The sequence below is a fragment of the Pollachius pollachius genome (genome assembly GCF_949987615.1).
Source record: "Pollachius pollachius genome assembly, chromosome: 4".
Classification (NCBI taxonomy): Eukaryota; Metazoa; Chordata; class Actinopteri; order Gadiformes; family Gadidae; genus Pollachius; species Pollachius pollachius.
Window position 1 is genome coordinate 29,171,933 of NC_136937.1, and position 16,017 is coordinate 29,187,949.

At 47.2% G+C, this 16,017-nt stretch overlaps 1 protein-coding gene across 2 annotated transcripts in view; it reads right to left on the reverse strand.

Annotated features, from left to right (window-relative positions):
- Positions 1-609: 609 nt before the first annotated feature.
- Positions 610-16,017, reverse strand: part of cyp4f3 (cytochrome P450, family 4, subfamily F, polypeptide 3) — a 17,438-nt gene continuing 2,030 nt past the window's right edge. Inside the window, exons 3-15 of one of the 2 annotated variants that reach the window (XR_013811846.1) lie at positions 15,644-15,788; positions 15,237-15,290; positions 13,921-14,048; positions 12,808-12,929; positions 6,072-6,218; positions 4,697-4,850; positions 4,479-4,545; positions 3,723-3,852; positions 3,195-3,328; positions 2,876-2,940; positions 2,064-2,146; positions 1,672-1,959; positions 610-1,639 (exon numbers count right to left, since the gene is read on the reverse strand). Coding sequence is in view for 1 of the 2 variants with exons in the window: in XM_079735992.1 (XP_079592118.1) it covers positions 1,743-1,959; positions 2,064-2,146; positions 2,876-2,940; positions 3,195-3,328; positions 3,723-3,852; positions 4,479-4,545; positions 4,697-4,850; positions 6,072-6,218; positions 12,808-12,929; positions 13,921-14,048; positions 15,237-15,290; positions 15,644-15,788 (1,446 nt within the window). In the remaining variant the exon portion in view is untranslated. The other variant, XM_079735992.1, reaches the window with a different exon arrangement.

Genomic DNA, 16,017 nt, shown 5'->3' on the forward strand with positions numbered 1-16,017 from the left:
GCCTCGACCGGGTTCAGAGCCTTATGAGTTTGACTCAGGCCGGCCGAGACTGCTTAAACCAGCCATCAACCGCATACTCGAGTTAAGTTCATTATTTTCTGTAATTTCTTATTCCCATGTTATTTATTCCACAATATATTTGTTGCAATTGGTCTTAATAATAAGTAACATTTGTAGTTATTCTCTGTAAAAACCTTTTGCACCTGTTTTTGTTAAAAAAAAAGATGTCTAAATAATAACGGTCCCACTTCTACCTTAACCAGACATCAGTTTATAGCTTTTCATCGCCAATTCAATTTATCACATTGTGTATGACTCCATGTTATCGTCATCAGAAAACTACTGAAACTGAAACACTGAAACTAGTATAAACTAAACAAACTAAAAACGAAATAAACTAACACATTCTCTAATAAATTATAAATTGAAACGAAATGCAAATAAAACTAATGAAAAATCTAAACTTTAACAACCTTAACCGAACCTAACCTATAAAAACCTCGGGATTTGGCTGACATTTTCTGTGTGAGACCTCTGACTGATCTGTTGAAGGGCGATCTGGTGGACTCTCCCCAAAAAATGGTTTTGTATTCCGATGCAATGTCTTGAAATGATGTTGACGTATAAAAGTGCCAAATGCTCAGTTGCTTTTAGTTTTTTTAGGGTTTGTGAATGGAAACATTATGAATAACTAACACAATAGGGAAATGGGGTTATTCTTAATATTATTTGTATACACTGAATCACCTATCCAAACCTTTGTGACTACCTATCCGAATATGAGGGGTTCCGATGATACCATTTATTCTTAGATGGGGGTGTTCATTTTTCATTCTAATTATATATGCTAGATATGATTTATTTAATTATTCAAACATTTTACTAGTACTATTAAATGTACATTTTGATACATTTTCAAAAAAACAAACAATCAATTCGAACACACAGATTAATGGTCCAAGTTTGTACAACTTTTGCTGGCTTTGCTTCTAAATTCCTAATTAAAAAAAAAACAGAGCATTCTACATTTGCATAGCATTAACATTGAGGTTTATTCTGAAACAGATATTAAACATCAGAAATTTTGGAAATAGCTTTGATTACTACAGACTACAGACTAGTGGTCTGCGGGCTGCTCACTGATGTCCACTGTCCAATCACATGGCCGATCGCATGCTGCACTACGCGCTCATTTGCATAAAGTTGAAGGCTTGTACACACACATCACAACAAGCTGTGATCTGCTTCTAAATGCAAGCATGAGGCAAGTTGCTTCTTCTAAACCTTCATTAAACTTTTTAGTTAGGCTTATATAGTTATAGGAATGAACAAATGAGCACAAATCAAGCTGTTGAGAACTCTTTCTCTGCAAGCATCATATTGTCTGGCTGGGTAACCCGCAAATAACAAAATATAGTTATGTTTAACTAGGTTAACTTTTGATGTTTTCATTTTCATTATTCCACCTCAATTTCTCTCATAATATGTGACTTTTTCAATGGCTTTCTCCATTTCATTCTCTCTCAATTTGCTCCTTTCTTAATGCTTATTTTCTTAATCATCTTTTTCTGCTTCTGGAATATGGATTCCCTCTGGCGCCTGTCTGTCTTTATTTATCTAAATGTCTGTCCCTCCCTCCCTCCCTCCCTGTCCTGTCTGTCCACTCTCCACTCTTCCTTCCTCTATCTATGGCACCACCCTGGACATTGCACCTCATTGGTAACCGCTGTTAAAGTTGGTCGCTAGCTTGACTCCTTGCCAGGAGGTTCCAGCAGCTCCAGCCGCAACCACATCCCGCCCTCGGCGCGCAGCACCAACTGAGGGAGACGCCGGATGCCCTGACCGGTGGAGGTCCCGGCAAGCTCGGGGTTCGCGCCAAGGGACAGTCGGAAACGGAGCAGGGTCAGCGCCACGACGACCTGTAGCTCGGCCATGGCGAACCGCTGACCGATGCAGTTCCTGTGGGGACACGCACGGAGAGAGAGGGTTCAGTCTGACTGTAGTGGCACTCCCTCTAGTGGAGGCGTGGGGGTGGTGCGGTATCGGTGCCAGAGGTTTGTTACCTGGGCCCGGACGAGAAGGGAATGAATGCGTTGGAGGACCGCTCCCTGGTGTTGGCGGGGTCGAAGCGTAGCGGGTTGAACTCCTGCACACAACACAAGGCCATTAGCTCAATCCAGGAGACCATCCTTAACTGGACACAGTTAGCCTACCAGTTAATAGTTTATACTGTGTAGCAATAGTTGTCAGTGGTAATAGCAGTTGTAGTTATAGATACAAGTGTGTACTAATAGTTAGCAGTTGTAGTTATAGCTAATAGTGTGTACTTATAGTTGGAGGGAATAAAAGGGAACAGATGTGGAGAAGGGGAAGAGTGAGAAGATGAGGAGGCGACTTTAACGCTAGCTGACTGGTGACGTTCAACTTTAATGCTAGCTGACTGGTGACAGTGAACTTTAACGCTAGCTGACTGGTGACAGTGAACTTTAACGCTAGCTGACTGGTGAGGGTCAACTTTAAAGCTAGCTGACTGGTGAAGGTCAATTTTAACGCTAGCTGCCTGGTGGAGGTCAACTTTAACGCTAGCTGACTGGTGACGGTCAACTTTAACGCTAGCTGACTGGTGAAGGTCAACTTTAACGCTAGCTGACTGGTGCAGTCAACTTTAACGCTAGCTGACTGGTGAGGGTCAACTTTGACGCTAGCTGACTGGTGAGGGTCAACTTTAACGCTAGCTGACTGGTGACGGTCAACTTTAACGCTAGCTGACTGGTGACGGTCAACTTTAACGCTAGCTGACTGGTGACGGTCAACTTTAACGCTAGCTGACTGGTGAGGGTCAACTTTAATGCTAGCTGACTGGTGGCGGTCTTACGTGCGGATCGGACCAGACAGCGGGGTTGTGGTGCGTCCCGTAAATACTGACCAAACATATGGTACCTGGAGGGGGTGTCACACACACACACACACACACACACACACACACACACACACACACACACACACCCACACGCACACACACACGATTGCAAACAATAAATACCATAACAGAAGATGTTACATTTAAATCAATGACTTATTTTACATCAGCTTTGAATTTGAACTAAACTTCTCTCCTCTTCTAAATCAAATCATTGATAAGTGCTGCCCGAGATGTGACGGTAACAATTGGTCAGGTGTTTGTACGGCTGTACCTTTGGGTACAGTCCTGTTTCCGGGTAGGTCCATGTCCTGGGTGTATTGCCGAGTGACGGCCAGGACCGGAGAGTGGAGTCTGAGACTCTCCTTAATGCACATGGTGGTGAAGGGCATGCTGGACAGGTCAGCCCTGTATCACACACACACGCACACACACGCACGCACGCACGCACGCACGCACGCACGCACGCACGCACACACACACACACACACACACACACACAGGGATGCATAGAGACATACCAAATTATAGATACACACAGGTACACATGGATGCACACAGATAGACAATCATACACACACACACACACGCACACATGCAGACACGCACACACACACACACACACACACACACACACACACACACACACACACACACACACACACACACACACACACACAGGGATACAAAGAGACATACCCAATTATAGATACACACAGATACACAGGGATGCACACAGATAGAGACAATCATGCACACTCTCACTCTCACACTCTCACACAGAGACTGGGTGTGTGCGTACCACTTAATGTCCTGATCTTCCCGGTCCCTCATCAGCTCCATCACCTCATCTCTGCATCTGTCCTGGTAGTGGGCGTGGCCCGCCAGATTGTACAGTGCCCAGCAGATGGCGCTAGCCGTGGTGTCATGACCTGAGGACATCGTCATCACTTAAAGGTGCCTTCTTACCACCAGGTGTGAGTGGGATTAGCCGTCACAAGCTGTTTTCAAAATCTGCCCCTTGTGACATCACAAGTGGGCGTGTCCTCCTAGATGTGTGCTGGAAAGATGAGTGTTTGCTACAGTCCACTGGGTAGGCTGGTAGAATGATCTAACCAGCACACATGGGATGTGATGTCAGCAGAAGGCTTGAAAGGGCTAATCACACTCACAGCTGGTGGTGTAATATGTCACCTTTAAGCCATCTCATTGACTGTCGCGCCAAAGAAAAGGGGAGGTACTGTAAATCTATGGAGCCATGTTTAAGGCCACCAATCAGAGAACAGTATGCCGTGCTGCTGTTCTGCTCACCCTTGGTTTTGCATGTTAGACAGAGATGCAAAACCAAGCCGATCTCAAAGAAATGCTCCTACGATAACCCCCACATGAACAAACAAGAATGAGCCGAGCACATCCCGGCTCGCGCACGCACCACAGGGGAACACAAAGTAACTAGTCTCAACTGAATTAAGCGTCGTGACCTGATGACTTGCTACGGGCATGACGGGATCGCTGGCTATAAGTGACTTCCCAAACGGGACGTCAATCACTCGCTCACCTGCGAACATGAAGGTGTTTGTCTCAGCCTCGACCTCCTTGTCTGTCAGGCCACCCCCCTCCTCGTCCTGAAACAAACACACACACACACACACACACACACACACACACACACACATACACACACACACACACACACACACACACACACATTGTTTGCGTCTGTTTGTCTGTGTGTCTGTCTGCCGGTCTGTCTGTCTGTCTGTCTGTCTGTCCCACCTGGGCCAGAAGGACGATATCAATGAAGTCCTTCCTCTTCTGCCCTTGAGCTGCGTCTCCGGCGGTCCCGTCCCGGGCGGTTCCGTCCGGTGACCCTCGGTGGCTCTGCTTGCGGATGAGGGCGCGGCGATGCTCCACCACTCGCCTGGTGAAGCTGCAGACGGACCACAGACACGAGGCCGTGTTACAGGGCAGCTTATTCGGGATCGGAGGGTCTATCTTAATTACTCAAGTTAAATTGTATTTGTAGAGCCCTTAATCACAGGTACAGTCTCAAAGCACTTAACAGGCTGCATATTTATGACACTTCTCTCACTCTAGTCCCCCAAAGGGCAAGAAAGAACTCCCTTAATTAGCAAGGAAGTTAACTAGGGGTTGGATAGTACAGAGACAGGTCATTAAGGAGCAGGTAGGGGTGAGACACTACAGAGACAGGTCAGCAGCAGCAAGGGGTTGAAGAGTACAGAGACAGGTCACTAAGGAGCGGGTAGGGGTTAGACAGTGAATACGGAGACAGCTCGCATGTAGGGGTTAGACAGTGAATACGGAGACAGCTCGCAGGTAGGAGTAGGACACTACAGAGGCCATTTATTAATGAGCAGGTAGGGGTTTCGACAGTACAGAGACAGGTCATTAAGGAGCAGGTAGGGGTGAGACAGTGAATACGGAGACAGCTCGCAGGTAGGGGTTAGACAGAGAACACGGAGACAGCTCGCAGGTAGGAGTAAGACACTACAGAGGCCATTTATTAATGAGCAGGTAGCGGTTTCGACAGTACAGAGGCAGGTCACTAAGGAGCAGGTCAGTAGCAGCAAGGGGTTGGAGAGTACAGAGACAAGTCACTAAGGAGCAGGTAGGGGTTAGACAGTGAATACGGAGACAGCTCGCAGGTAGGGGTTAGACAGTGAACACGGAGACAGCTCGCAGGTAGGAGTAAGACACTACAGAGGCTGTTCATTAATGAGCAGGGAGGGATTTCGACAGTACAGAGACAGGTCATTAAGGAGCAGGTAGGGGTTAGACAGTGAACACGGAGACAGCTCGCAGGTAGGGGTTAGACAGTGAACACGGAGACAGCTCGCAGGTAGGAGTAAGACACTACAGAGGCCATTTATTAATGAGCAGGTAGGGGTTTCGACAGTACAGAGACAGGTCATTAAGGAGCAGGTAGGGGTGAGACACTTCAGAAACAGGTCAGCACCAGCAAGGGGTTTGACAGTACAGGGACAGGTCACTAAGGAGTGGGTAGGGGTTAGACAGTACAGGGACAGGTCGTGAGGGAGAAGGTTTTGTGGTTTATGGTTCCTCAAGGCACCTTCTGACAGGGAGGCTGTTGACGTTGAGCTTCAAACCCGGGACCTTACGGCGACCGTACCTGTGCACCACCTCGGTGGCCCTCCGGAAGCGCTTGCCCTGGGTGCTGCGCCAGTAGATCCAGTCCCAGTGGTGGAGGATCCTTTGGCGCCGATCCATGATGAGGTCACCAAGCTCCAGGATGGCCGAGGTGAACTCATTGGACGTCCTAGAGAGAGAGACAGAGAGAGAGAGAGAGAGAGAGAGAGAGAGAGAGAGGGAGAGAGAGAGAGAGACAGAGAGAGAGAGAGAGACAGAGAGACAGAGAGAGAGAGAGAGAGAGAGAGAGAGAGAGAGAGAGAGAGATAGAGGCAGAGAGAGAGAGAGAGAGAAAGACATAGAGACAGAGAGAGAGAGAGAGAGAGAGAGAGAGAGAGATAGAGACAGAGAGAGAGAGAGAGAGAGAGAGAGAGATTGAGATTTTAACAAAGCACTTTATTCACATAATGTTAGTTTTTACATTTCAGCAGTTCAACCAAAGTTCTAGTGCTTTAAGATCACTAGTACGTTCAGTAAAGTAGCTTATCTAGTGAAAGCTTGTGCAAACACCAACTCCTCATCAATGACTGAACAGACAATGTCATTGAAACACCAGCGCTGTTTAAAAGCGTCCAAATCTCCAATGTGTTTATAAAATTTAAAATCTAGAGTCTCGCTCTGACCATCCACACTGCCTTTGCCTCCTGCCCTTCCCTGTTCTCCACCCTGTTTCCACTCCACTCTCAGCTGATATTTTTCTTTTTCCTCTTTTTTGTAGGCAGCTCCCATGATAAAGACCCTCTCAGTAAAAACAACATCAAAGAAACTAAAAACCAATGTTAAAAGAGAGAAGAAGCTCGTGAGCCTCTTGCACTCTGTAAAGACATGATAGATAGTCTCTCGAAGGCAACAAAATGGACAGGTGTTAGGAACAGAAGGATTAAGAACACAAATGAAAGCATTTGAGGCAACAGCACCATGAAGAATTCTCCACTGGAGGTCGGAAGTCCGTTTTTTTAGGGGGGGTTTGTATAAAGTCCTCCACTGTGGGCCGGGTCCGTTTGCTCCAAGTCTGCTGGACCACACAGTAGGGGAGCGGTTGCGCAGTCTGGCCTTGTGAATGTTTTTTACACAATTAAAATACCACGTTATTTTGTCAGCCTTGTGTATTGTCAGCCTCTCTGGATGCGTTGTAGCCAGCAGGGGGCCGGTGAGTTCCCCCAGGTCTGGGCTCAGGGAGATGTCAGGGAAGGGGTCTGCAGGGTTCGGTATGGCCTTTCTTTTTTCATGGTACATGAGGAGGCTCCTGTCTCTCCCAGTGAGCCTCTGGCGCCACAGCTCCAGGAGCCTCCCTGCCACCCGGACAGAGTGCAGGCCCAGGAGAGAACCCAGGGCCCGGGCATCACCCAGTGCCGGCCCCACTGCATCCACCAGCTGCCGCAGGCACAGGGTCTTGGTTTTTAGCAGTGCCACCGTCAGGCCGGGGGTGACGCTGCTGCTGATATCCAGCTTGGCCCCGTGAATCAATGGCTCTCTCAGCAACCAGTACAGAGAGTCAGACTTTGGGTACCTTCTGCAGTTAAAAAGGCCCCAAGACTTAAGAACACCCTGATAAAACAGAGGCAGGCCACTTAATTTTAAAAGTTTAGAATCAGTTAAAAACAAAGCGGCATCCAGCCCCAGGTGATCTGCATGTCTGAGAATGCAGCTAGCCACGTCTCTCCACACTAGATCGGCCGGCCCTGTGAGATATTTTTGTAAGAACTGTAGTCTGAAAGTGGCTGTCCGGCTGGCCAGGTGGACGAGGCCCTGTCCCCCCTCCTCTCTGGCTAAAAACAGCACCCCTTGTGGCACCCAGTGTAGGCCATCCCAAAAATCAACCATTTTCCGCTGTAGTTGTGCTAGTAGGTTTGGAGGTGGGTCTACACAGGCTAAACGGTGCCACAGTTGGGATGCTACAAGGTTGTTTAAAACCAGTACTCTACCTTTAAAAGACATCTGAGGGAGCAGCCATTTCCACTTGGAAAGTTTCCCCTCAATTTTCTCTGTCACGCCTTCCCAGTTCTTCTGCAGTATGTGTTCCTTACCAAGGAACACCCCCAGGTACTTAAAACCATCCTTTTGCCAAATCAGGCTCTGGGGAAGAACCGGGAGACCATCGCGCCACTCACCGACAGCGAGGGCTTTGCTTTTTTTCCAATTCACCCTCGCTGCCGATGCCACGCTAAACCTTTTTACAGTGTTGGTTAAAATGTCTACATCCCTCTGGTTTTTGATAAAAATAACAATGTCATCGGCATAAGCGCTTAAAACAATGCCACTATTAAATCCCGGTAAAAGCAAACCCTGTAAATTGTTTCGTAAACTGTTAAGGAGGGGTTCCAGGGAGAGTGTGTAGAGCATGCCGGACAGAGCACAGCCCTGCCTGACGCCCCTACACACCCTGAATGGAGCACACAGACCGCCGTTAAATTTCAGCACACTCTCAACATCGCTGTACAGCACCTTGATCTTGGCTATGAAACCAGAGCTGAACCCGAATTTCTCCATAACTTTCCAGAGGAAGTTGTGTTCAACGCGGTCAAATGCCTTTTCCTGGTCTAGAGAAATCAGACCAGTGCCATACCCAATGAGCCGGAGATGTCCAAAACATCCCGAATGAGGTGGACATTGTCCACCATGGACCTGCCGGGCACACAGTAGGTCTGGTCCCGGTGGATGAGATGCTCCATAGCTACCCCCAGCCTGGAGGCAAAGAGTTTGGACAGAAGCTTGTAATCCACACACAGTAGAGACACAAGGGCGCCAGTTTTTAATGTCCTGCAGGTTACCTTTTTTTGGGAGCAGCGTGATTACAGCTCTCCTGCAAGATGTGGGTATTAAACCAGCGGCCAGACTTTCATTAAACACATCCAACAGATCTTTAGCAAAAATATCCCAGAAAGCCTTATAGAATTCCACGCTCAGGCCATCCATGCCGGGAGCCCGCCGCCCTTGCATGCCCTGCAGAGCGGCCAGCAGCTCCTGCATTTCTAATGGCCTGTTGAGCTGCGCATTTGTCTCCTCAGAGACCTGAGGCAGTCCGGTGCAAAACCCCTCCACCTGAGCTTCCTTCTCCTCATACTCACTGCTGTACAGTGATGAGTAAAATTGAACAGCTCGCCTTCGTATCTGGCTGGGTTCTGTTAGTGTTTGCCCTGTGTCTGCTAAAAGTGAGTGGACTACCCGCCTCTGCCCGCTCCTCTTCTCCAGGCCGAAAAAGTAACCAGTGGGAGCATCCATCTCCGCACTGGCTTGAAACCGGGACCTGACCAGTGCACCCTGTACTTTAACATCCAACAGGTCGGCTAATGCTAGCTTTTTGATCTTGAGGATTTCAATATATCCTCGATCTGCTGTGGACTCACTCAAACTTTCTAGTTCCACTTTATCAATCTCCAGGTCCTTCATAGATCTGGTGATGTCTCTGGTGACGTTGAGGGTGTGCTGTTGGCATAAAAGTTTAAGTCAGTCTTACCATGGTCCCACCACTGCCTAATACTGCTAAAGTCACCCTTCCTCTGTCTAAAAGCATCCCAGAAATACATAAGTACCTCCTTAAAGTGTTTATCAAATGCCAAGACTGAATTAAAATGCCAATAAGCGCTTTTAGGTGAAATATTCTGAATAAAAACATTGCACAAAACTAAAGAATGATCACTAAAACCAGAAGGGACAATGCTGCACATTTTAAAAATATTAAAATGATGCTTAAAACAATAAATGCGGTCCAGCCTAGCTGAGGAGATCCTACTCTCTCTGAGGTGGGACCAGGTGTACTGACGGCAGTCCGCATGCGTCCTCCTCTACACGTCCACTAGGCCATGAGAGTAGACCAGCTGCCTCAGAGCATGTTGGGAAACTGGATGCGGCTCTGCATGGTTGCGATCTAACGTCGCATTTTCCGTACAATTAAAATCCCCACCCAAGAATAAATAATCCTCAGAGTTGCAACTATTTAATTCATCTGCTATTTTTTCTAAAAACAGCTTCCTCTCTGTACCATTGGTTGGGGCGTAAACATTTATAAAAAACACATTAAATCGTTCAAACCGAGCTTTAATTAAAAGCAACCTCCCCATGACGACATGCTCGACCTCCATGGAAACTGGAGAGAAACTCTTAGAGAAAAGGAAGCCCACTCCTCCACTGAGGCTAGTGTTGTGGCTCAGGACTACATCTCCTTCCCATTCCCTTCTCCAGTCTACCTCATTTTGAGCGCAACTATGGGTCTCTTGTAAAAAAAGGACATTGATTTGTTTTGTTTTAGAAGTCTCATAAATGAGTGCCCTTTTTTTTGTCTCCCTTGCTCCATTGACATTGAGACTTCCCATGCTAAAAAGCTCAGTCATGATTGGGGTATTTAAAACGAAATAAAAAAATAAGTAATGGAACCATTAGCTTAGTTAAGACACACATCAGAGTTTCTACGCTCATTGCTGTTCATCTGCCTTCTTACTTTCAGCACCAGTTTCCTGAGTCTGTACATTTCTTGGTCTGTAATGCCAGATTCAATTCTGTTGTTAGTGTAAAATCTGGCAGAAACATAAAATGCTGAAATATCTGGGAAATATTCCTCAAGCTTGACTCCTTTTACGTTTTTGGTGTCCTGAAGAAAGGACTTAATTTTCTCCGGTGAATATATTTTCTTTTGCTGACTGCAACTTAGCTTTTCTATGTGCACGATGTCACTGTCATCTGAGAGACTTTCCTCTCCACTGTCACTGTCTGTCTGTGCAGTCTGTTTTTTCCCAGTCTGCCTGTCTTTCCCCAACTTGCTTGCCTTTGAATCACTGCTTTTGTTTTTAGCCTTCCCTCTGCGTTTTGTTGCAGGCTTTGGCCTTCCTTCTACTGCTTCCTCCTCCACCATCATCTCCTCTTCTTCTATCCGTTCCGCCCATGAGCTGCCCTCTTCTTGCCCCTGCATCTCACTGGCTTCACCTGCCTCACCTTCTACCGTTTCCCCAGATTCAGCTGGTTTACCCAGTGATTCGCTGATATCACCCACCACTTCCATATTTTCCTCCCCACCACTTCCTCCTATTGTCTCTATAGTTTCCTCACCCATCCCATTTTCTCCCACCTTTTTGTGTTTTTCACTTAGTTTTTCCCCACTGACCTCACTCTCGCCCACTTCAAACTCAGCTGGTTTACCCTGTGCCTTGCTGATCTCACTCACCTCTTTCACATTCTTCTGCCCACCGCTTCTTATTGTCTCTATATTTTCCTCACCCATCCCCTTTACTTCCATTTTTTTGTATTTTTTGTTAGTTTTTCCACACTCACCTCACTCTCACCCACCTCCACCTCACCAATGTGCACTCCTACACCATCCTCAGTGTCGCACACGGCAGTCCTGCTGACTGTCGTGCGCGGTGCGGCGATCGGCCCCCCGAAAACCGCACTCGGCCCCGCAACTGCAACTCCCTCCGTTGGCGTAACCGCAGCAGCGGAACCGAGCTCCGCAGAGATCCCCCCCCGCCCCGCTCCAACCGGCGGAGCGGCGGAGGTCGCCCCTTCCCCCCCGGGCCAGGCGGAGCCGGCTCCCCGCGCCCCGGACAGGCCCTCACGGTGTGTCCCTCCACACCACAACCAAAGCATTTCATTACCGACGAGGAAGCGAAGATCACGTAGTCATAATCATCTACTTTAACATGAAAGCGGAGGTTGAGCTCCGCATCCCGATTGTTAAGTATCATATATATGTGTCTCCGGTGAGACACAACGTGTTTCATCAAAGGAGACTTAAACCCAGACAGGATCTTTTTCATCGGTGAGACGATATTTCCATGCCTGGATAGCTCTCTACTGAGAAATTCGTCAGTAATAAAAGGAGGGACATTGGACAAGGTTATTTTTGTTGCCGGCTGCGTCAACGTTAGCACCTGCACAAACATTCCATTCACCGTGAGACCCGTCTCGACGACGCGGTTCACCTTCTCCACCTGGTCCAGGAAGAGGACTACGGCACTATTCATCCGAGCGGCTGATTTCACGCTGCCATGCCCGATTACCTCTCCCACAGCCAGCCCGATGTCCTCCACGCTACACGGGAAACCGGCACCAACTTTGATGCCATGTTTCCTCGTGAGCTGAGCGAACTTGCCATTTACCATGGCGTCCACACAAGACGCCGACCGGCGATTACGCCGGTCGGCACAACCCCACGCACAAAACCCCAAACTCCCCAGAAAACAAGTGTCAATAAAGTAACTATCACCAGTGCACTCTCGTTAAATTACAAACAAAAAGGAATCAAGATTGAAACGCACACGCTCCTGACTTACTCACACAACTCGCTCCCATCATGCAACAGAGAGAGAGAGAGAGAGAGAGAGAGAGAGACAGAGAGAGAGAGACAGAGAGAGAGACAGAGAGAGAGAGAGAGACAGAGAGACAGAGAGAGAGAGAGAGAGAGAGAGAGAGACAGAGAGAGAGAGAGAGAGAGAGAGAGAGAGAAAGACATAGAGACAGAGAGAGAGAGAGATAGAGACAGAGAGAGAGAGAGAGAGAGACATAGAGACAGAGAGAGAGAGAGATAGAGACAGAGAGAGAGAGATAGAGACAGAAAGGGAGGTACAGAGGCACATATAGATTGGCCGTATATGAAAGAGAGAAGGTGAAAGGGTTGTCTAGACACGAGGGCGAGCAACCATGGCACAAGGCAGAGAGGGAGTGAGAGTGAAGAGCGACCAAAGGGCCGAGCGGAGAGAGCGAGGTGTGTGTGTGTGTGGACTCACTCCTGACAGTCGCTGTTGTGGCTGAATGCACACCTGAGCAGACTGTCCAGCGTCATGAGGCCCACGTGCTGGAACATCTCGAGGTCCCCCTGGCCTTCACTAAACAGACGCCTCCACTTAGACTGGGGGGAGAGAAAGAGGGAGAGAGAGACAGAGAGACAGAGAGACAGAGAGACAGAGAGACAGAGAGAGACAGAGAGAGACAGAGAGAGACAGAGAGACAGAGAGAGAGAGAGAGAGAGACAGAGAGAGAGAGAGAGACAGAGAGAGAGAGAGAGAGACAGAGAGGCAGAGAGACAGAGAGAGAGAGACAGAGACACACAGAGAGAGAGACAGAGCGACAGAGAGACAGAGAGAGAGAGAGAGAGAGAGACAGAGAGAGAGAGAGAGAGAGAGACAGAGAGAGAGAGAGAGAGAGACAGAGAGAGACAGAGAGAGAGAGAGACAGAGAGATAGAGAGAGAGAGAGAGAGAGAGAGAGAGAGAGAGAGAGAGAGAGAATGAAGGAAGAACAGAGGGAGAGAAATCAAGTCACACGGTATGTAGGAGAAAGGTTATTTGGTTACAACATCACAGAGATGTGGACTCGAGTCAGACTCGAGTCATGATTTTGATGGCTTCAGACTCGACTTCACAAAATTACGCATGACTTGCGACTCGACTTAGTCTTGACTGCTATTGACTTGAGGCTTGACCCGGACTTTGCCTCTTTGTCTTTTAATGACTTCACATGTCTTGAGTCAAAAACATTTATTGTTTTAGATATCTAACCTATTTCCCGCCTAGAGTGCTAGACACCCAAGACGCATTCACTTCCGTGAAGACGAGAAAAAAAACAGTGACCGAGGACAAATCTACACTTCAATGATATCAAAACGAAATTTCGATATCGTTCATACTTTATTCAGAATAACATTTTTACTTTCATATCAGCTGCGTTTTGAGTTGGTCCCATTGAAGCCGTCTTGCCAGCCTCTGACACTTAAGACATCGTAACTAAATCATTGCTCTATATTCTCGCTACAGGACAACAGGTTACTCTAAATCCACCTCCGTGAGGCGGTATAGCCGACGGATCTAACAGTGTGTGTGTGCGTGACAGTGGGGGCCCTACATGCATGGTGTGGGTTGCGCTGTTGAACACGACCACGTAGCCCTTCAGGATGTCAAAGTGGAACGCTGGTGTCAGAAGGCGTCGCCGGCGGGACCAGTCCTCCCCGTTGCTCAGCAACAGACTCTGACCTGAGGAGGGGGCACGGGGTCATTTGATTTGCACAGACGATGACAGTTATTGCTATACCATGTCCCATTATTATGGTTTCAGGGTTATAATATCCAAGGTATTAACAAACAATATGGTTTATGATATTAATAAACCAGTTTCATGGTTTCATGATTTAACATCTGTGATAATGATATACAATATGGTTCTATGATATTCATGTACCAGTGTTATGGTTTCATTAAACATGATGATATACAACATGGTTCTATGGTATTATCATATCGTACACAAAGGGTTTTATACACGTTTTTATTTTGATGTCCAATAAAGCAAAATTGATTAAGTTAATTGATTAATTATTTGCGGAACTCGTCCATTTAAAAACATATTTTTATCGATTATGCATTGAAAATAATCAGCAGGGGTACAGAAGGAAGCTTTACGTCAAGCCTCGACTAGCTGCTTTAGCTCCAACGACAATCAAGGAACCAACAAAGTGGGGCAGAAACTAGGTGACCTGGATACGCAAGTGAACACAATTACCGTTAAACACACAAAACGACACAAATGAATAAACTAGTAGTGTGGCACAGATGTTCATGGATAGAAAGACTGGCCTGTAATCAAATAAACAAGCAAAGAAACACAAGTAAAACGGGGGGAGCTTCGGTTTTTCTGGGTAAAAAGCCGACAAACGTTTATATTTCAGCTGATTTCAATGAGCGGTTTGTAAGGGTTTTAGGGTGGACAAAATAACCACAGACAGCCAAACTTAATAAGATAAGTATATATATAAATAATTCATAAGAACATGTAAACGACTCATTGAAAGCCGATGAGAAAGCATAAACGTTATCGTTGCTATTGATCAAAAAAACAACGGCTCCCTCTTTTGCTTAATTACAGCAAGTCTTGGCCTCTCCAACATGGCAGCACGAAGACGTACATATTCGTTTAGGGCATTTAGCAGCCGCTTTTTATTCAAGGCGACTTACGATAATAATGATTATGCAACACTTTCTGTGTAACCACACTGTGTAACCACACAACTTCCTGTGTGGACAAGACTTCCTGTTGATTGCATATAAAGCAATCAACAAAAAGATAATGCCGGGTGTAAATTCAAACGATGGCTTTTTATGACATATGATAGGGTGTATTTTGATATAAAGAGTAAATAATTCAAAATGGAGGAGTTCACTCACCGAGCCATGGACGTAGAAAACCATAGAAGAGCTCATCCTTCACTGTGATGGATGCTAGAGAGAGAGAGAGAGAGAGAGAGAGAAGGGGGGGAGAGAGGGAGAGAGAGAGAGAGAGAACTCTGTGAAATCCAGTTGATGTTTCAAGAAATGAAGTTGATTGCAAAACTTGATAATAAAAAATTGTCCTAAGGATTCTTGTAACATTTGTGCACATGTATTTGTGTGTGTGTGTGTGTGTGTGTGTGCGTGCTCATGCATGGATGTGTGTGCTTGTGTGTGCGTGCGTGCGTGCGTGCGTGCGTGCGTGCGTGCGTGCGTGCGTGTGTGTGCAAACGGTTGTGAGGTGTGTATATGTTTGCGTCTGTGTGTTTGTGTGCGCGCGTGCGTGTACGTGTGTGTCGGGGTACCCGGGGCCTTGAGGAGAGGCTTGGTGAAGTCCGGGTGGAAGACCCGCACCAGGTGGTAGAAGGGTCCCAGGAACCAGGAGCAGGAGTGGCTGTAGTTCTGGACCAGGCTGTCCACAGCCTGGAGACCCTCCTCCGAGTTACGCATCTAAGACACACGCACACACAGAGGCAACACACACACACGCACACACACACACACAGAGGCAACACACACACACACACACACACACACACACAGAGGCAACACACAACACACACGCACACACATATAGAGACAACACACACACACACGCACATACAGAGACAACACACACACACACGCACATACAGAGACAACACACACACACACACACAGAGGTAACACACACACACAC